The following is a 22,423-nucleotide window of genomic DNA, read 5'->3' on the forward strand; positions in this document are numbered from 1 at the left end:
CTGCGTGACCGCCCTCGGGATGCTGGGGGAGGCTTTTCCCACCTTCCCCCAAAAGCCTCAAGCTGCAGCCTCTGAGAAGGAGACTAGAGAAAGCCTGCCCAGCAGGCTGGAAAGTGCAGGGAAGCCTGCCATCTGTCCAGGGCCTGGGAGGTCAGGAAGGAATGGCATCTGAAGAAATCCGACTTGGTGCCGGTGCTTCTGTGGGTGTGTCATTCTCAGAAATTAAAAGAAAAGCTGGATCCATCATAAAACTGGGGCTCAGAAGCAGCAAAAGTGAACCCTCTCTAGAGGGACGTTTTCTCAGTCCAGCAGAGCACATTCCCTGAAAATCGGCCCCTGCTGAAGATGAGAAGTCACCTCCTTGAGGGGAGCCACAGATCCCCAAACAGAAGGATTAGCACCCCGAGTAGAAGAAACAGTGAGACCATCCGAAGTGAGTCTAAGATATGTTGGTTTAAACTGGAGCTAAAAGGGAGCACAGTGACCACAGTGAATGAATGAGAAGACTCAGAAGAGAACCAAATAGAAGTCCCGGGCACGAAAGTCACATCAACTGCAATGAGCCTCGCAGAGTGACCAGCACGCAGAGTAGACTCTCTGAAGCCTGAGACCCAGTGTGAACTCGGAGGGGGTCCCCCAGAAGCCAGCTCAAAGCCACAGAGCACATGGAACCGTGCTGGTCTGTCGTTGAAATGTGATGGGAGGGGTGGGTGCCTGCAGGCTAATTACTTTGATGGTATCGAGATTTCTGGAAAATATTTTTTAAGATGAGTACTTGGTGATTCTGCAGATCAAAACTGATGCGGGTGATAGTCTTAGGAAGGGGCAGGCACACTCCCCCTGGAGTTGCTTCTGTGCTTGTCATCCTCGTGCTCTCACATCCCTGCTCTGCAGGGTGACTGCAGACAGTCAGCCCCAAACAGAAGAGCTCAGGTACCGGGCGTCCTTCCTGGGCACTGCCCCTTTCCAGAGATCGTGTCCTCACAGCTGGAGGTGGAAGCGCGGGTGGGATGACCCGGGCCGCGGTCCCCGTCCTCCTGCCGGCACCTTTCCGCTGTCCTGGCGCAGGCGAGACGTGCATACCTGCAAGGCAGCTACGGGCTGACCCGCTTAGATGCAGTGGGCGTGTTCTGTTTGCTTCTTAGCCACGTGGACGCTGGGCCTAGAGGCTGAATCGGCTCCTGTTATCTCTTTTGCAGCCCCGTGGAGGCCCCCGCTCCTCCTGAGCGGCTCGGAGGTCCAGAGGAAGTGACGGAGCCCCTGGCGCAGTGTGCGGCTTGGCTGGGTGCCTATTTCCATGAGCCCGCGGTCCTCGAGGAGCGCCCCGTGCCTGCTCTTCACCATCCCATTTTCCAGAAAGGTCAGTACCTCGGCCGCCTCGCAGTGTTTGGTTCGGGGGGGCTGACCTGTTGACTGTCCCTGACCTCCCAGCTCAGGTTACTGACTACACCGACGTGGCGTTTTCACATCGTCTGAACAGAGGCGGCGTGTGGCCGCGCTGGTTGGATAGGAGTGCGCAGTCTCCACCCGTTCCAAGTGGTTGTGTTAGTTTTGGCACGTGGTCACGTAATTCTTGGCAAAGGCAATAAAAATGATCCATGTAGATGGACTCCTGACTCTCGCTGGCTGAAAGGTTTAAATAGGAACACATCTGAATGGCAGTAAGTTTTTCAATAAGCTTATTGTTAACTTCATCTGCTTGCCAACAGCACAGAAGACGAGGCTCATACGTGGACAATTGGCCACTTCCATACACTCCGTCAGTGACACTTAACGTTGCAGTGAGTAGCGGCAGTGTGTCTTCTTGAATAAGTTTTCAGGTTAACCCCTCAAATTTACCATAGTTAAATAATTGTATTCTCGAGCTTCCCTGGTGGCGCAGTGGTTAAGAGTCCGCCTGCCGATGCAGGGGACATGGGTTCGTGCCCCGGTCCGGGAGGATCCCACATGCCGCGGAGCGGCTGGGCCCGTGAGCCATGGCCGCTGAGCCTGCGCGTCCGGAGCCTGTGCTCCGCAACGGAAGAGGCCACAACAGTGAGAGGCCCGCGTACCACAAAAAAATAATAATAATAATAATAATTGTATTCTCAAGGGATGAATTATTGTAGGATGAACTTATTGTCTACATGCGGTGTGCCGATGGAACATAGAGTCTGCGAAAACCTAAAAACACTTTCCCAGACGTTTCTTTGTAAGCTTTTGTTCGCAGCTTCATTATGGCAACTAGAGTCATTCTAGACACGTACCAGGGGTTTATTTCGCATAGTGATTTTTTTCATGGTCATCTTAGTATTAATGAGTGTGTACTTACATATAGATATATACATATAGATGCATACACTTAAGGAAAAAAATTACCCTGAGATTTTAGATGAGGTAAATTTAAAGCCATCTTGAATTTCAAAATGGAATTCGCTCAATAAGCTTAATGCTTCTAATTGCTGCTGTGGCTTTCAGCAAAAATGAACTTGAAGGTGGAGCAGGTTCAGGGGAAGCAGGTAGAAAAGTTCAAGCCAGTTGAGCTAATACCTGAGTTGACTAACAAGGTCCGATGAGTGACCAGGTAGGTAGGACCCTGGACGTTTTTGCTCGTAATGAACTGAAGCTGAGCTGGGTACCACGTCAGCCCCCTTGCATCACGTCGGGCTGTCTCCAGACGGTGTCTTCCATTGGGAGCCCCAGAACGTCTAAAAGGGCGTCTCTAGGACAGGGCGTGAGAGCTGGAGTGGGCCTTTGCCCCACGCCCTACTCACGTCCAGAGACCCTCCGTTGTTGCTCCCGAGAATGGGGCCCTCGCGGGCCGAGGTGGTGCTGTGGCCGCGTCGTCCCCCTGACCAGCACTGACCGCCTGCTCGGAACCAGCACCTCAGGTCACCGGGCTGAGTCGAGGGTGTGGGTGACCCTCCTCGTGTGCCCCTCCCCCTTGCCAGGCGCAGGATGGGGGGGTCCTGCTGTGGGTTTGTTTTTACAGTAGGGGCTTGGGAACCTTGGAACAGTGAACTCTTCGATCTCCTGTTGCCATTTGGGGGTTACTGCCCTGGCAGGAGCAGGAGAGAACTGGCCGAGCGGCTCTCCTTCTCTTTACATGTATCACGTAAGTGAGCTGAAATTTAAGGGTTAGAAAATTTCAGAGCAGAGAAATTACGAAACCAGGTCAGGAAGGATCTGTATGATCTAACGAGGGGGTCAGCAGGGGGTGAGCTTATAAAATACTGAAGTCCTGTCCTCAGTGCTTGAAGAGAGTTGGGACCACTCTCACCCTGCCGCCCCCCGCCTTCCCGGCTCTGGGCCCGAGCTTGGCCATCTCCTCTGCCAGCTGGTCATGGTCATGGTCATGGTCATGGTCATGGTCATGGTCATGGTCAGTCTGGGCAACCAGGACAAGCTGCAGGTAGGCATTGGGGAAGGATGAAGTCCGTCCAGTCACCCAGTAGCCCATCCCCTGTTGGACAAGCCCTGCAGAGCTGGTGGACACTCACTACTGGGGCCAGGTCCCCTCCAGCTGGGTTTTGGGGTGAGGGCAGCCTCTCGCACCGCCCTGGCGGCAGGAGGTCCCCCAGGCTAGGCCCGCCTGCTGACAGTGGTTGCTGTAGGGCCAGGATTTCCCACACAGCAGCATGTGTCAGCCAGGTGCTTCTAATTTAGCTCAGTCACACCTCCCAGGCAGGGACCAGGTGTGGGGATTTTGCATTTTAAGAAGGGAGGTGGTGGATGGTTGTAATATGATTGCTAACACGGAGTTAATTGGCACTAACCCCCAGATGTGGTGACACCCCTTTCTGTCCAGCGGTGGTTGGCTTTGCTCTCTTTCTCTGTGTCCCTTAGCCAGTGAAATTGTGGTGAGCGGAAAAGGCCCACACGAGGAAAGTGCCCTGGCAGCCCCAGAGCTTCTAGAAGCTGTGAAGCAACACAAGAAAAGAAACCTTTGCAAATGGGGAGGAATGGGTGCGTTTATCGTGGAATAAATGCTTCCTTGACAAATGCTATTTTCTGTGCATCTCAGATTTTGAACACGTTTAACATCCTTTTGGGTGTCATTTTTCATCATATTCCTCTGAGATTTAGAGCAGACCTCCCTGTTTCAACTTGGTTAGAAGCGTAGTGATAACTGAGCCCCTCCTTGAGTTCAGCACTTCCGCAGGTAACTCCCAGAGCCCGGGCTGGAAGGTTCTGGCCTTTGCTCCGGCTGCGCTGTCTGTTCCACTACCCCGGGCCTGGCCTGGCCTGCTGCTGCCTGGAGGCCCCTCTGCTCAGGCAGGACCGCTCATCTCTCAGGCTCCTTCCTCCAGATCAGTGTGGTGTTCTCCATCTAGTTGTTTTGTTAGGCTGGTCACAAAGCGGTGCTGAGTTGAACCATATGGAATTGCCATTTTGTAGGTTAAAACGTCAAATATTGGAAATTTCACATCATTCAACTTCTTACCTTGGAGGATTTCTGAAGTCTAAGTAGGAACAAGTTAATTATCTAGGTATTTCTGGCAAGAAACCGTTGAGCTGTCCTCCTGACCAGAAGCCTGGAGGCCTAAGTGGCTGCCTTTTTCCTGGGCCGCAGCAGGTGGGGTTTCTCTGTGGGAAGGAGAGGCCGCAGTTACCGGGGGTGAGGTTCGTGGTGCTGTTGAAGAAATGAAAGTGAAACGTGAATGTGAATAAGAAGTATTCTAATTCCTTGTGGGATTGTTGTTTTAGTCATTTAATTTCAAAAACAAATTAACGTTTTGTTTTCTGAGTTTTGTGAAGGGAGTTTGTGTGTTGCTCAGGAGCTAGCCGTCTTGTAATGCAGTGAAACATTTAGGGAGGTCGGGTCCTCCCTATAATATAACCTCTTAAAAAGGTCCGATTTGTTTATTTTGAATTCATTTTTCTCCAAGAAATAGTTGTTTAACGAAGCCATTATTCCTGAAATAAATCTTACTCTTTCTTTCATAATAAAATATCGTTTAAACTTACTTTCTGTGGACACTCCCTCACTTCTTTATATTTACTTATAAAAAATTTTAGCTTCTTTGTATAACATACGTCTTAACGCTTGTAGCCTTAGCGATCGATCGCAAAAGCAGTTGGAGTGACTAACGAAGCGCTGTACCAAGAGCAGTATTTCACGCTGAGTTCAAGAAGAGCAGGCCTGCGAAAGGCTAAGATCTGCTTTCAGACCCAGAATGTGTGTGCACACACTTCCTTCCCTCTGCCCCTGAAGACCCTCCTGGGCAGGCGTGGCCAGGCGATGGGCGGCAGGCCTGCCAGGCGTGCGGCTTTGTGCTTTTCCTGCCAGCCTGGAGTGCCCTCGCTGGGCAAGTGCCTGGCCTGTGCCGAGGACACCACAGGAGGCCGTCCCCGGGGCACGTGTGGAGGCCCTTGACTGTCCTCCCTGTGCGGTATCACACATGACGGTTTTCAACAGATGAGTTCTGAGTTTTCTTTTCAAAGTGACTGCAATGTTCCCTTTTAAATGAAATATTTAACACTTTAATAATTCCTTCGTCACAGCTATTAGCTTGTAGCTATGAAATCCAGCTGCATGACAGTAGTAAAACCTGCATTTTTTTTAAAACCTGCTGGCTAGAGGGAAGTTTCTTTGCAACTTCTATTTCAGAGACTCTGTAAGGAGTCTTGTAATTGTGTACCCCCGTCAAACCCTCTTTCAAAAGGGCCTCTAGAAAACCCTACCAGTCAGTTAGGGGACTTTCGGGGCGCATGAATTAATTTCCCCACTGTGTCCTAAATGTGGGGTCCCTCTGAGCCCCCTTCATTCAGTGCCCTGGAGGCCTGCTTTGGTGTTCATGTTGCCTTACACGCCATAAAGCCAGCCCAGTCAGCCTCCGGAGGTGTCGCCGCGGAGAGGAGAGCATCTCCTCTCAGGCTCCCTTCTGGGTCCGCAGCAGGAGGCAGCTCTGTGCTTTCAGGCAGTTTGTACTGGTATTTTTCCTGAATTTAAAAAAAGAATTACAATTTAAAGAGAAAATAGCTAAAGTGGGAGATGCTTTACAGGTTCTGGTTGATAGCCATCGCTGTTCTCCTGTTCTTTAAATGAGGGCTTCTAAAAATGGTTGACCTTGCTGAGATATTACCTGGTGGGGCTGGAAGGTTTATAAACCTTCCGGTGCCCGTTTACTGATTAGAACAAGCTAAGGCTTGCACTTAAATTAAGTGGGAAGGAAACAGCTGGTGAGAACGGACTTCTTTCAACCCTAGCGCTGCTGAGCTGCTTTTCAGGGCTAATAGACGTGGAGATCTGGGTCTGTGGCCTTCTAAGGCTGAGGCTGGGAAAGGTGAAATGAAAAGACCAGATCAAAAGCCTGAGAGCGGGTGGCAGGCCACGGAGCCCAAGGTGCCGGGAAGGTGGTCGGAGGTCTCGAATCGATACAGGAGGCCACCGCCAGGAGCGACCCATCACCTCTTTCACGGAGAGCAAAATCCAGTGTGTTTTTGTGGTTTAGAACCATGAGAGAAAAGAGGTAAGTGGGAACGTTTATGAACAAAAGCAAGGCAGGACTTGGTGAAAGCAAAGGATCCGCGGGGTGTAGCGCGAGTCCTGGGGGCGACAGAGGGGGGGTTAAGCTGCCTTCCTCGTCGGGATGTGCGTTTGTTTGCTCCTGACCCTTCGGGCTTCGCTAACCTGTCTCCAAGAATCCCTCCCCGCTAGGACCAGGAGGCCAGTCCCACGCCGTCGTTCGTCCCTTTGCGGAGCCGCTCAGGAGAGCCCTGCTTTTCTCCAGGCGGCCCCTCCATCTGGCTCTCATGGGAGCCAACAGCTGCCACGCATCCTTTTCCTAGTGGACGGGAGCACCTTCATGGGCTCGTCATCCTCTCCTGCCTGCCTGGCCCCTGCCCTCATTTGAATATTACATCACTTCCAGCCCCTCAGTGGAACAAAAATTAGATTCCCAGAATTCTGTGTTCCACGTTGAGGGTTTCTCTGGGTTGGGGGCTCCCAGCCTGGGCCGAAGGAGCATCATTTCAGCAGGTGGGACTGTGTGAGGCCGGCCAGGCCAGCTCAGAAGCAGTCAGTGCACTTCACTAGGAGCTCTTCGCCTCAGCTATCGGCAACGTTCCGGTGTATTGTGAGGTTCACGGGCCAAAGAGCGTAATGTCCGAGGGTCATCATTTTTCCTATTTTATCTTGATGCAGTTTCCTGCCTGGCGGTTGCCATTAGGTAACCACATGTTGAACTAGGAGAGAGTCTTGAAAGTTTCAACTCCGACTCGTTCAAGCAAACAGGTTCTTCAGGTTAGTCTGGTGGCTCAGGCCCTTCTTCTGGGAGTGTATGTATCAGAATGCTCTAGAGAGCTTGTCAACAATAGTATGCCTCTAATTTCTGAAATCTTACAAGAGGCAACTATATATATATATATACACACATATACACACACACGTGTTTGTGTGTCCATACGCACACACATGTATATGTGTGTATATGTAGTACGTGTACCTGTGCGCTATTTTGAGAATTATCGCCTTTAAAGGAATTGATTAATATGGATCTAGCTCTTCTGCGTGCTTTTGCTGCGTGCTTCACTCTATACGAAGGTTAACACTCCTAATTTAGTAATGATTCCGTTTGAGACGTAATTGCATACTTAAGAAGTGTTTTTGCTGTTGTAATCAACAGCTTACATAAGTTCTAGGTTGCGTGTGCATGTCTCCCTGCCTTTGGAGCTCTGCACATAGCCAGGGGAGAAGGCGGGAGAGCCCATGGATCCTTCACCTTTGAGTTGGGAAGACTGGGCGAGACAGGCGGCACGTCAACACCTCCATTGCCGGTATGGACGCACATCGGGACGATGCCCCCCGAGAGCCTGAAGAGCCTCGCCAGGCGCTGCCACGTTGCCAGGATACCCCAGGGTAGAGTGTCGGCACAAAGCTAACCAGAGCCTTCAGAGGGCGCCCCGATACTTTGACCAAAACTGTGTCTTTTCTTTGGAGTAGCCAGCTGAGTGAAGCTTTAGATTCTCCTGGAGACCCGCGAGCAGTGGAAGTGGCCGTTAGAGGGGTTCTGGATACTGACCTAATTCTCCGTGTACCCAACGTGGAACTTGTCCTGGGACCGCGGGGATACAGTGTAAACATCCACATACCCGACAGTCGCCTTACACTTACCTTAGGGAGGAAGCGTAGTAAAATGCCCGCCCCCCTCCTGTGGGGGGAGAATTTAGCCTGTCGATACCTGCTCCTGAGTGCCGTCGTGGCTGGAATAGAACCACAGCCTGCTGGCCTCCGAGAAAATGCCTGGTGTCCCTGTGCAAAGAGCCCTCTGACGGATCAGTAATTACCAGGGTACCCTGGGTAGCCTAGTTCAGTGGAAGTTTCCTCCTAAATCTAAGAGGTGGTCAGATCCTGCGTTCCCTGAGGTTTCCATAAATCAGGCAAAAAAATTGAACTTGAGAATGCCTTCCCTCAAGGCCACTGGGGTCACACGGTATAATTTAACCAAGCTCAAACGGTAACCAAAAAGCTGGTTTGAAAGTCAGCTACTTTCAAACCTTGTAGGATTTAATGGGGTCTCTATTACAAATAAATAGTACCTAAAATTGAAATTATTACAAGTGTTGCTTTTTTGGGAAAATATTCACATTAAAACATGACTATTACCTGTAGCGTAGCAATTAAACATCGTACCAATGCAAGTGCCTATTAAAAATAAAAGTCACCCTGATTACGTTCACACGTTTAGAAAGATATTCCTTGCAAGGTCCTCTGTTGGATTTGGGTGTATTTCACCTCAAAAAAGGAGTAAAGAATCAAGTTTCTGCCTGCTAGGGGAAGTAAATTACATTGTCACCTTCTTAATATATTTTAAAGTGACAAACCGACTTTAAATGTCCTTCCGAGATTTTTATTTCGACTGTAGTCATTATTATACGTGTGCTGCTTCCAAAGAGGATGTTTAAAGTAATATTTTTGTGGTCACAGGATGTCTATTCACATTTTACAGGCAACATTAATGTACCTTGATACCATGCTAGCGATAATAAATAGCATCATCTCTACTACCTGGGTTTATAGAGAAAATGGTATTTTAATACAACGGTGTATAGAACTGGACTATAAGTTACCAACGTTAAATGTGCATATGTTGGTATAAAACTCATGGCAGTAATGCCATCAAACTATTTGTAGGATCCCAAAGTGCAGAAACTATTACTTAATTTAAATGCTCTGTCACATAGGTTTACTTGCAGCCCTTATGTTCAAGATGACTCAGAATATAAGACTTATTGAAGGTCACGTTTCAAATGTCAGGATGGAAAAGTGAGGTATCGACGTGGAGAAGAATCATCTGTCTTTCCGAGGTGTGAGGCCATTGGTGTGGCTTTCATGACCACGAAGGGTGGGAATCTCCAGGGCAGAGCAGACCTGCTGGAGGCTCAGCTTCTGGGGCATCATGTGATGTTTTAAGGCCACATAATAAAGTGCTTCTGAAGAAGAAAACTGAAGAATGAAGTAGAGGAAGAGTCTGTTTAGCTCTTCAATATGTCACTGAGTTACATTCAGATTTTTCCTGCCCTCAAAACACTGAGGGGAATATCGGTAATGTTTTGGGAAGTAGCATCCCTGCTGGGCCCTGCCCCTCAGCCAGCATCACTGTATACGGGATCGCTGTTACTACGGCAACTACTTTTTCCTTTCTTGAGTGCTGCTGTTTGTCATGACACAAACACATCGTGTAAAGGGCGTGTCCCGGATTTGGGGGGAGGGGGCATTGTCTGCTTTTTCCTAAAAACACACACTCCTTCCTCAGCTGCGCTGCGAGGTCCAGCAGCAGCGTGCTCTTTCAGCCTGTCCTCAGACAGCGTGAAGGAGACCCAGCCTCCACGCATTGGAGGCCCGGGGCTCACTGCTTGGCCAAGAGGTATACTTTTCATAGAGAATTCGCATCTCTTCTCTTTGTAGAATAAAATATGCAAGAACCAACATAAATGGCATGTCCCGCCCCCCTTTTTTTTTTTTCAAGAATTGGGCCTTTGATGTTCAAGAGCAGCTAATATTAAAGACCGTCCCTAGCAGGCTGTAGAAACGGCACCTATTTATGACACGTAAAGCAGCACAAATCTCGCTGAATATGATGGTATCATTAGTTTGTGAATCGCATCCTTGAAAATAACCGTGGAGGAGCCAGATCGGTTTAGAAGAAGATAACAAAATGGTTTAAGCTACTTAGGTTGAATGCCAATTATATTTTAATATTCAACTGAGCATATTTTACTAAGAAAAAAGGCCGCACTGACGCATGCATAACTCATTGGCAGCGCCGGCCAGCTGTGCCACTCTACTCTCCGAATCACTTTGTGCATTTTAGTAGCGTGGTAATTTAGTAGAGAACTACCTGAGTGATGGCATTTTCAATGAGCAGGTAATCTACAGAGAATTTTTATATGCTTATGAGTTCTGTGCTTCAGCCCGGCAACACAAAAATACATCAAGACCAATTACGGTATCAACTTTCAGTGTGGTACCCTCGCCACGCAAGTGCATGTATTTCTGCCCCAGGCATTTCAAATTGCATCTAATTTGAAATCTTTGGGGTTTTAATTAAATTTCAGAATATATGGAATTCTTCATTAGTACCTGCTCTGAATAGCAGATTATGCTTCTCTCGGTTTCTCGTTAAAGAAGTAGGCTGTGGTAAAGAGCATGTTCAGGAACCAATCATTTGTGGGGCCTGGGTATTGGAACAGAAATAGTGAAATGCAAAATAATATCCAAAAGATTATTAGTCCAGGGAGAGTCTCTTGATTTGTATTTTAATGGAATTTTACATTTCTCTTAATGATTTGCAAATTGTCCTCTGATTATAAGATGCATTAAGCTTTTCACTTTAATGGCAAAGACACAGCCATTAGCAGAATTTTTTTTTCTGTCTCCTTTTTAGAGCGCTTCCCTGCAGCAGATAAATATTGAAACCATTAACACCTTTTGATGTTCGTCACAGCCTGCGTCTTAGACCCACGCACGCACGGCTCCCAGGGCCTCTCAGTGTTAACACGTGGCTGGGGGCCCCGACTCTCCACCCGCTGTGCTTCCTGTTCTAGAATGTGGGATTCGGCGCATTTAGGGTTTCATTAGCGGTCTTGTTTATTTGGGTTAAAGCTAACGCGTTTCAGTATTACTAATGGCCCCATTTGTGTTAATAAAAGCTGTGCTGTCAGCGTGGAGGTTGACGGTGGTCTGCAGGGCTGGAGCGAGGGGGAGCCTGCGCAGCCCCGGAGAATCGGGAAGGAGTGCACCCGGCACCATCTCCCTGCGTGGAGCTCGCAGAGGGCGCTGGCTGCCTGGGCTGACCGCACTCCACCCCGACCGCAGAGCACCTGCCTCTGGCTTGGCCTCTGAGATACTGTCTGCCCGGGTGGGCGGACCACACGGAGCCACAGCAGAGGGGGAGGGCTCCAGGAGGAAGGGCAGCCCCCACCTGACTCGGTCCTGCTGGGAACCAGCTGTCCTGCCGGGAACCAGCCGCGCTCAGCCTCCCAGGGCCCCGAGGGGTCACTCTTCCCGACTCTTCTCCGACGGCACCCGGTCCGTTGTCCTTTCGTTCACTGCCTCGTGGATGTGGGTTGAGCACCAGAAGCCGTTGTTCATCGTGCCGTGGATATAGTGACGGATGAGGTGGGTTCTAGTGGGGGGAATGGGGGAGGGCAACGGAGAGGTGGTGAACAGACGTGGGGCTCACCGTGGGTCACAGGTGGCACCCTGTGGAGCCCTGTGTTTGTCCTCAACCCAGCACCCAGCCCAGTCCCCGTGAACGTGACAAGGAATGCATGAATGCAGGACGTGCCAGCCCGCTTTTGGAACTTTGCGTGACGTTCCTGGGTCTGGGTGTCCCTTGCGGATGAGCGCAGACGAGGCCCGCCGCCATTTCCTCCTTTCCCGGGATCTCTTCATTTGTGGGACGTCCTCCTTTGGTGGAACACGTACGTGAGCGCGTTGGGCTTTGTGTCGGGGATGTCTGCTCCGGAGAGCACGATGTTAGGGGACGCAGGCCCGCCGCCCTTGACTGAGGCTGGAGGTCTTTGTGAAGTGTAGCCGGCCTGTTGCCAGCACCCTGGACGCACTTCGTGGCCAGGTACCCTGACTTTCAGTTCAGTTGCCGGGGACTGGGCCATTCTTCCAAGCGTGGCTTCTCGCTCTGCAGCACAGAAAGTGAGAGGACGGGGCCAGCGGGCCAGCCAGGTGTCAACACGAGGGTGTGTGCGGAGGTGTGCCTTGTGTCTGAGAAAACTGGCAGGTGTGCTTCCCTGTTGTTTCCTCCTCCTACAAGGAGAGGATAGGAAAGGCGCCCATAATCAACGAAGGTTACGTTGAACAGTTCGTTCCCTGGTAGCGAACCAGGCCTCCGAGGAAAAGCAGGGAGCCGTTGGCTGAGGCACTGCTGCATCTGTAGAGCACGCGCCACCCTGGGCACGCACTGGGACTCCAAGATACTTCCTGGGTGAACGTGTGGATGCGGGCAGCCTCCGGCGCAGCCCGGGCCCCAACGCTGCACTCAGTCGTCCGCCTGGCCGCCTCGCCAGAGCCTGTGCCCGGGCGGCCCCAGCTCCGCCTGGCTCTGCGTCTCGTCTCTGCCCCTGCCGCAGAAGCGGGTGAGGATTGACCGCGTTGCTCTCCGCTGTGCAGTGAAGTCTCATCAGGCCTGCCGTGAGGGCCACTCCGCCTTCCACCCAGAGGAAGAGTCTTTGCTGGTGGAACTGGTTCCTGCTGTCTGGGCTGGAGGGTTGAGGGCCTCAGGGAAGGTGGGATCTTACGTAGCAAGTCTCCGGGGAGCCCCTTCCTGGGGAAGGCTCACGCTGGCGCAGACGTCTGCACAGGCCCTGGATCCCGAGGTGTGTGAATGCCCCGGAGCCAGGCCCCACACCGCCTGCACCTCAAGGCCGGAGCCCTTCTCTGAGGCCTTGCGCGTGACCTCCCGGGACCCCCGTCGCTCCTGCCCAGGGCTGCACACACGCTGTTTCTGAGCCTGAGTGCGTTTCTAAACTCACCCAGTTTGACCTGGGATCCTGGAAGGAAAACTGGAGGCTCTGAGTTTACGTCAGAGATTTGAGCTGTTAGCTTCCTCTCTCAGCACGCGCGATGGTTCTCGGAGAACTTCTTACAACTTGTCGGCCTTGCCCCCCTCCCTGAGCTGATAAAGGCAGTGCCACGTGTGCCCCCGTGCCCGCCCGCCACTGGGTGGCGGAGCTCCCCGGAGCCCACGGCACGGCCGCACCCACCCCAGGTGAAAGGAAGTCAGGGGACTGTCTCCCGCACCCATCACTCCCTCGGCCCTGCTGCTGCTGCAGAGCGGAGGGTCCGTGGGGCTCAAGGGCAGCTGAGCGCAAGCAGGGCTTCGGAAGACGTGAACAGACCTCCTCTTAAACTGTAGGGGGACCTGTTCTAGGCCACTTGGGTAAAGCGTAAGTTCTACTGGATGTTAGTAGATACCTCACCAGAAAAAGATTCCATGACCGAAAAGCTTGAGAAATTTTAAACAAAGCTAAACAGGTTTCTTTGTGACAGGAGTTCTCAGAACCTTCAACATGTTGCTGGTCAAGAAGATGGTCAATAAATGCCCTGACTTGCCCAGACAACCTTCTTCTACGACGCCTCTCCCTGCTGGCATCTCGTGGGGTGCTGGTGTTTCTCAGAGCGCAGCCTGGGGGACTCCAGCCTGTGGAACTGCCGTAGAAATGAGCTAGACATCCTGGGTTGACCTGTGGACACTGGCGGGGTTTCAGGAAATGTCCGGCTTTGCAGAGGACCCTGGGAGGTGTGTGGCCCTAGCCCACCCCGTCCCATCCCAGACCGAGTGCGCACGGGCCCTTTCTTCCAAGAGCATGCGGAAGGAAGCATGTAGGATAACCACTTCCCAGCTGCCTTGGACGCTGCTGTTAAGTGATTCTTGATTGGTTGTTCCTTTTTATACTCTAGGGTCAGAAGTCCTAGAAATCACTCAGTTCAACATATCTATTGAATGCCTTCCCCTGGACTTAAAAATAAGTAAATAAACGTCGCCCTCTTCAAAGTGAAGCTGGGAGGGTGGGGATGCGGATGCCGTTCTCTGGCAGAGCCCTAGGCCAGACCACGGAGAAAGGAGTTCAGTTATCAGTCATTCAGCAAATATTTATTGAGCTATAAGCAAAGCCCTCTTTTTGGCTCTTGGAACTTAGCAACAAACTAAACAAAGTTCTGAGTCTTATGAAGCTTATATTCTAGTGGGAAGTATGCAGGTGTGTGTTTGTAAGTCTATCCCATATATATAGGTATAGATATAGATATATACCCGCTAGACCGTCAGGGAGGGGCGTCATCGCTTTGTGAAATAGAAACCAGGCCGCAGGGATGAGGGAGTGAGGGGGCTCCTTTGGAAAGTATGGTTAGGATGGGAGGGGACGCCACGAGCATGGAATCCGGATGCTGGAAACATCGTCGTCTCCCCTCTTATTTTAAAAGTTAATTGTCGGGGGGAAAGGAAGAAAACTACGTGAATAAATACCTTTTGAATCATTTTTTATCATATGAGAGAAAGGAGCAATTTCAAGGGCCTCATGAAGAATAATTGCTGAGTCCGCTGATGACAGGTTGGTATTTTCATTATTTTTATGAAATAGCTACTTCAGACAAAAGAATATTCATTAAGGATTTGTGAGGTACAAACAAAAAAGAGAGGACTCCTGTGTACCCACCCAGGTTGAGAATGGAGCACTGCCAGCGCCGCTCGGTCCCACGTGCCCTCCCTGGCCACGTCTGCCTTCCCCCAGCCCGACTCCATGTTTTGCATTTTTTATATGAATGGAATAACGCTGATGTCTCCCTGTGACTTGCTTCTTTCAATCAACATTTTTGTGAGACCCGTCTGTTTTGAATCCTGTAGGGATACTTCACTAATTATAACTACTATGTAGAATCCCATCTTATGGATGTGCTGTTATTTGTTTCCTGTCCTCTGTCAGTAGGCATTGGGCTTCTCCTCATTCTTCGCCTTTTTAACTAGTGCTGCTACAAATACTTCAGCACAGGTGTCCCAGTGTCCAGGTGGCTGGGATCTGTGGGCAGAGCACTGGAGAAAAGGGAGCTACACAGAGAGCTTCAGAACTCGGCGTGGTGTCCTCTTGAGTCAGTTGCGGAGTGCTAGTGTGTGTGCGTGGGGAACCACTTGAGACTGACAAGGCGCTACTGGGAACTGAAGTTGAACGATTCCCAGGGGAGTGAACAGCACTAGAGATGGAAAGCGTGGGAAAGTACGAGAAAAAGTTTGTGTTTTGTTTTTCATTTAAAAATGATTAACTGTTCAAAATAAAATTAATAATAATAAATTTGGGGTTTATAATATACATAGAAGTAAAATACAACAGTAACACGAAAGGTAGGACTGGGAAAATGGAAATACGCTGCTCTCAGTTATTAGATTACTGTGAGCAAGTTATCGTATTAACTGAGGGAAGACTTTGATAAAGAGGCATATTATAAATCCTAGAATGCCGCTAAGAAACAAAACCAAAGTGAATAGTTCACAGGCCAGAATAGAAGGTAAAATAGAGTACTAATTTTTAAAGTAATCTAAAAGGAGGCAGGACATAGAGGGAAAGGAGAACGGAGAACACATGGGACGAAGAGCAAGTTGGTAGTAGGTACATTCAAGCCAAGCATACCGACATGTACGGTGAGTGTAAATGGTCTCAAGGTTCAAATTAAAAGGCATAGATAAACAGACTGGATTTAAAAAGCCAGACCCTACTATATATTTTCTACAATAAACAGATAATTTAAAAGGACAAAGGGTTCTGTGCAAAGAGGTAAGAAGAACAAAGGCGTGCGTATTAGAAAGGAATAAGTATACTGTCTATATTCAGATTGCAAACTGTTTACATAGAAAGTCATAGAATTTTGAAAATATCTAACAAGTAAATTTAACAAGGTTAAGGATACAATTTTAATATGTAGGAATTAATTGATTTTACCTAATAAAATTAAGAATTAAATTTTAAAAATTATAAGAAGTGTCCGAAGTATAAAGTATTTAGGATTAACTTTAGTAAAAGATACGCAGACCTCTCCACTGAACAGTATAAAACGGAGAGAAGTTCAAGGGGATCTGAATAAATGCATAGATCTTGGTCACTGGAAAAGCCGATACTGTCAGGAAGTTAGTTCTCTGTGAACTCTCTCTCTTCAGTTCCATCAGGCCTGTGAATTCCCAGCTGATACTAAACCTACATGGACATGCAAAGGGCCTGGAGTATCCAAAGCAGGCTTGAAAAAGAATCAAGTTGTAGGACTTACATTACCTGATTTTAAAACTGAAGACAGATCTTCTATAGTCAAGGCGCTGTGGGACTGGCACAAGCCTCAAGACTTAGAGCGATAGGACGTACTAGAGCTTACCACACTTTTACAGTCATTGTATCCCTGAGAAAGGCTCCAAACAGACGGATGAGGAAAGTAAATCTTTTCAAAAAACAGTGCTTAAACAACTGGATATCTCACACACACACACACACACACACACACACACACACAAATTTGTCTTGACCCCTAGCTCACACCATACATAAAAATTGATTTGAGATGTATCATGTACCTAACATAAAGCTGAAACTCCAAAGCTTTTAGAAGAAAACATGGAGAATATCTTCATGACTTGAATAAACACACATTTCATACAACACTGAAATACAAAGCCAGGAAAGAAAATAGCGATAAAATAGACTTTATCAGAAGTTAAAAGACATCATTAAGAAAATGAATTGGAAAGTCACAGAGTAAGAGAAAAGATTTGCTACACGCATGTTCCGTGTCAGTGGCCATGGGTTGAATGACTAAGGCAAGTGATCTAATTATAGAGCACTTCATTTAATTAATTATTATTTCCCCAGCCTGCTGCTGATGTGCAACCTTGGAGATTCATTCATCTGAGTATCAAACAAACAGTGTTCCTAGATCTGAGAATCACTGTGTCAGTTCCCCGCCTTTTCCTGAGTGTCGTGTTGAGCCCTTTCGGAAGGTGCTTCTCCAGCGCTGGAGAGTCCGTTTGGCTGCAGGGCAATCTTTGCCGGCCATGACCGCACACAGCCATTGCGGGGGGAGGCTGGCTGCTGGCTCCTGCTGTGGAGCAGGACCTGGTTTTTGAAGTTGGTGATAGTTTGTTGACCACTCCACAGAATCAGAGGTATTGTCATTTTTCACAGAAACTTCTGGAAGAATTTGAGCCCCTGATAATGTATGGCTTGAGACTTTTTAAAGTTTTAAGTGGTAGATGCACACGGGATACTGAAAATTCAAATATTTTCAATTTTGTCTCTGTTGCTGAAAATGAGAAATCTTATTGTCTCACCCCCTACCTCATAATATAGTGGTGGAGTTTCAGCTGAATGAAAAGACTCAGAATTAAGTTGCTGAATTTGAAGGGGAACACAGTAGTGTTTAAGGGGATCATGGGACTTATGAGAACTATGTAATGAGGTACTTTCTATGACTGTGCAGATTTCGTTTCTGTGTTTAAAGCCCACTTTCCCAGCCTGAGATAATTGATGCTCACTTTGAGAATTTGGGAGGTATGGCAGAAACTGTTGGGACTGATTTTAGAATTGTTGTGGTATATGCCATCTTGTTACTGTAGTCAATTAACAAAGTCATAGGTGAAGTCAGGACTTTGGGTCCATCCAGGGTTCCCTACTGAATTATGAAATGCCATGATGCTGTCTAGGAAGGAGATGTGAGGTGACCAGTCTCCACCGTGACCTTTCATGATCCTTACCCCTGGTGTCCGCACTCTTGCTACTTCCCCAGTTGAATCAGAGCTGGCCCCAGGTGGCCCACAGGGTATGGAAGAAGTGACGGCATGGCTTCCGAGGCTGGGAAATGCATTGCATCTCCCAGTGCCCTCTTGGATCCTTACTCTGAGGGAAGCCAACTGCCATGTCGTGAAGACACTCAGCAGCCCTTTGGAGAGGTCACCTGGGGCAGAACTGAGGCCCCCAGCCAACAGCCAGCAACAAATTCCCAGCCACAAAAAAACGGGTGAGAAAACAGGCCGAGGGAAGGACCTTATCGAATGCTAACTTTCTTGGGCTGAGTGGAGCGTCCAGAAGAGGCCCACACTCCGAGCAGGAAGGTGAGAGTCCTGGGAAGCAGGCCAGGGCACCAGTGGCAAGCGCTACCGTGTGGCGAGGACAAAAGCAGAATGGGAGGCAGCAGGCCCTGGCAGCACTGGGCTGCTGTGCCTGGGCTTCCCTGCTGCAGCGGGCACCTTGGGTGAACTCGGGGGGTTTGTCTGCCCTGGGGCCTAAGGCCAGCCCTGGAAGAAGACCCACTTGGCTATGCCGTCCCTTGCTTTAAGTCTGCACTGTCTCCTGGGACTGCCGGGTAAGACCCAGAATTCCCATGGCCTGCCGTGTGGCCTCTGCCGCCTGGAGCCCCTGCTGTGCTCTGCAGCCCCACCTGCACCCCTGAGCCGGCCCCTCCTCCTTCCTGGCACCCACCCGCTCTGCCTGGAGCCTGTCACCTGCTCACCCACAGGTCTCAGCCCAGGGAGCCTCTCCATCACAGCCTGCGCTCTGCTCTGCTTCTCACTTGTATTCAGTTGCGTGAACGCCAGGCATTCACCTGCTCCACGAAGGGCTTGCCCGCCAAGGAGGTCACCACCGGTTGCTGCTCATTAAATATTTATTGAATTAATGAGTAAGAAGCCAATTAGTTAATTGATAAATCCGAACACCTCACATGGGTCTTGAAACCTCCTGTGTGCGCCTGAGTTTGGGACATCACTACTTACTTAGGCCAGCGTGCTCCTTCTCAGGTGACATTAGTCATCCCCATACTGCAGCAAGGTGGTCCTATGCACCCTGCCAGATACCAGTGGTCCTCAGCGGCCACTGGGCGGGGTTGGATAGTCGGCTGGGTACAGGCTCTGCCTGTTTTTCCCCAGCGGCAGCACTGGGCTGGTGACAGCAGCTACGCCCTTCTCATGACACCTGTGGGAGTTGCAGGTACCGTCTTCATTCAGTTATGGAACAAAGTAGAGCTCCCTGAGCCCTGGGCATCCAGTGCTTCCACCGGGGCCGTCACCAGCCTCAGAGCCCACTGTCCGTGTCCCGTTAGGCTCTGTGCGCTGCTCGTTTTGGTCTCCAGCCCAGACTTGCCAGAAAACCCCAGGGATGGTTGGAAGACAGTGGCGGGTTATCCCGCTTTGGTCTCTTACCTGCCCAGAGCAGGGAGAGGATCATGTCCTCATCCCTTTGTAAACGGGCGAGGACTGACTTTTCAGGGAACAGATCTGATGCGAAGTGTAAAAGGCTGAAGGACTTTAGCGTTACCTTATGGGGTTGCCACCTGCCCCAGCAGCCCCTCTCTGCACTCAGCCCTGGTCCTTGCGAGGAGAGGAGGAGACCGGGATCCGACGGGCGGTGGTGTGTCCTCCCACCTCCCCGTCTACCCGGGTGAACTTTCTCCACGCGTGTTCACAGTGGGTACCCTGGCCAGGCCCTTCTCCCGCCTTTCCTGCTCATCACCCCTGCCGAGGGCACCCGTTACCCCCTTCACCCACACCTGCAGAGCCTTGTCCTCATTTGAATAGGTGAGAAACCAAAGTCAGCTGCACAATTGGAGCTGGATTCCATCACTCAAAATTCAGTCACAACTTCTTTTGAATTCTTCAGCTGCCCTGCGGCAAAGGCTCAATGTTGATACTGAGATTAATCCCCAAAGAGCCCCTCATTTCTCTGCAGAGAAATTAAAGCTTGCCAGTTTTCCTTGTGCCTGTCCTTCTGACAGCTCTGTCAGTAATGATATGCCTTCTCCATGGCGTAATCCCCGTCCCACGGTAAAGAATAATTCATTAAGAAATTAAGGGCTTATGCTTCTTTCTGTTGGGTTGGTCATCCAAAGTTAGCTAAAATTATTTAACAGACCTCAGGGCTATTTCAGACAAGCTCAAGAAGCCGCATGGGTGGGGATCGTTCAGACTCACCCGCCCCCCTTTAGATTTGCCAGTGTTCCCAGAGATTGAGTTAAATGACACCAACTGGGGCCTCTGTGCTGGGCCTAGGATGGTGGGTTCAAAAGGAAGCGTATTTTTAGACTTTGCAGGAGCATCGAGATTTGTGCTAATCAAGCCGGATGCTCTGGAGGGCTAGCAGAAGGCTTCTAGAAGCTCTGAAAGAGTGCACGGGCGTTCCTGAACTGGGTTGGAGAGGGGTGGGGTCCGGTATGCATACGTTGACTCATTTTTACAGAACACTGGTGCGTATGGCATGAAATGACATGGATCTGAAATTCACTAGCCACTGGTACCTTTTCTGCCTCTGGACTAAAGTCACAAATGGGAAGGCGAGATTTGACGGAGGCCTCTTCTCGCTGACTCTGGGCAGAGAAAGGGACACTGATGTTGGAAAATGTGGTATCATTTAAATCTGATTTTTCTGCCTTCCTGTTGTTTTGATAACAAGCTTGTGCCCGTGGGTTCTGTCCTTCCTGTGGGGTAGGCTCGTTCCGGAGATACAGCGCAACCAGCCGAGAAAGTTGGGAGTATTTCTAAGGGGAAGGAGAAGAAAGGAGGGCTCCAAGGCAGAACACAGGTAGATGAGGTTTGCAGGGGCTGTGGGGACGTCAAAGGGAATTAGGACGAGGAAGCTCAGGCTTGATATTGACTCCCTTTTTTACAGTGACCCTCAGTAACCCTGTTAACTCCTTCCTTCCCTCCCTCCCCCTTTGGTGTTTGTTTGTTTTTTTTAATACGGCGTCTTTCTCTATATTTCCTATATTGTTCAGAAACCGTTAACACCTGTTGGGAAGTCAGTCATTCAGGTTTGAGCTGAATGACAATTATTTGAATGGTAAAGGGTGTTAATGTATAATTATTCACGTTCGTACCAGGACATTGACAGTTTAATCATTTCTCTGTAGGCTTTCTTAAGTTTGAGCTTAAAGTCTTAGGCATAATTCTTTTGTTAAATAAGTTCCGGGCGCTCTAATTATTGGGAAGGTGAATGCAAATACGCCCAGGTGCAGCTGTGAGGCTGTTGAACCCACTTCACCTGCGCCAGTCTCGCCAGGTGAGCGCGTCACGTCCCCGCAGTGGGTGAGGCAGGAGGCTCATTTCCGAGGGCTAATAGTCCAATCCTTTCTGCGAGATGAGCTCTGAGATTGTGTTCTGGTGCGCCCAGGGCCAGCCGGAGCCCGCGGAGGCCATTGCTATTCATGAGCTCAGAGCCCTGCTCGGCCTGTCCGGGCGTGGAAAGGGACCCGCCTTAACCCTGTCTTGAGATCATCTACCTCTGGACCCCTCTGTCCTCCTCAGAACTCTTGAGGACCCCGAAGAGCTTTGGGTTATGAGCACTTTATCTGTCTGCATTTACCACGTTGGAAATTAAACCTGAGAATTTTTTTAATATATTGATTTGTTCTAAAGGAACAATAATAAATTCACTGCATGTTATCAAAAATAATATATTTATATGAAAATACCTCTATCTTCCAAGACCAAAAACACTTAGAAGAGTAGCATTGTTTTGCGTTGTTGCCAGTTTCTTTCATGCCTTTGCCTTAATGGAAGACAGGTGGATTCTCATAGCTGCTCCTGCATTCAGTCTGTTGTTCACACATCGTGTAGCTTATGGGAAACTTCTGCGTGCTTCTGGGAGAATGAGAATTTAAAAGGCAAATAAACAGCACCTTAGTATTACTGTGAAAGTAGTTTTCACCTCACAGTGCCCCTAAACAGGTCTCAGGGACCCTGAAGCTCCCCAGACTGGACTTTGAGGACCGCTGTTCTAAAGCTCGCAGATGTTCAGCGCTCCTGGAGGTTTCTCGTAATGAAATTTGTGTTGCGGGTTCATGATTTTTTTTTTCATTTTGTTTTTCTAAATTGTGTACATTAGAATTTATTCTTTTTGACAAATGCTGTATGCTAACACATATATGGAATCTAAAAAAAACAAACCAAAAAAAAGGCTCTGACAAACCTAGGGGCAGGACAGGAATAAAGACGCAGACGTAGAGCATGGACTTGAGGACACGGGGAGGGGAAGTGTAAGCTGGGACGAAGTGAGAGAGTGGCATGGACATATATACACTACCAAACGTAAAATAGATAGCTAGTGGGAAGCAGCGGCATAGCACAGGGAGATCAGCTCGGTGCTTTGTGAGCACGTAGAGGGATGGGATAGGGCGGGTGGGAGGGAGACACAAGAGGGAGGGGATATGGGGATATATGTATACGTATAGCTGATTCACTTTGTTATACAGCAGAAACTAACGCAACACTGTAAAGCAATTATACTCCAATAAAGATCTATTAAAAAAAATTTTACTCTTGGTCCGCAGCTAGAGATGCACACAGCTGTGGTGCTTGACCTGCAGCGTCAGCTTCACGTTCCTTTTGTTAACCTGTACCCCACACTCAGCCTGGCCTCTGCTAGATCAGAAGCAAATCAGAGCCGTACAGCGTGTGCCCAA

General features: G+C 49.4%; 1 protein-coding gene across 2 annotated transcripts in view; it reads left to right on the forward strand.

The window, feature by feature from the left end:
• Positions 1-22,423, forward strand: part of MGMT (O-6-methylguanine-DNA methyltransferase) — a 283,077-nt gene that overhangs the window by 237,660 nt on the left and 22,994 nt on the right. For both annotated transcript variants that reach the window (XM_027112962.1, XM_027112961.1), the window contains exon 3: positions 1,200-1,360. In XM_027112962.1, coding sequence (XP_026968763.1) covers positions 1,200-1,360 — 161 coding nt within the window. The remainder of the gene's footprint in view (positions 1-1,199; positions 1,361-22,423) is intronic.

Source organism: Aethalodelphis obliquidens, unplaced genomic scaffold, assembly GCF_003676395.1.
Source record: "Aethalodelphis obliquidens isolate GAN/ISIS:26980383/991018 unplaced genomic scaffold, ASM367639v1 scaffold11, whole genome shotgun sequence".
Taxonomy (NCBI): Eukaryota; Metazoa; Chordata; class Mammalia; order Artiodactyla; family Delphinidae; genus Aethalodelphis; species Aethalodelphis obliquidens.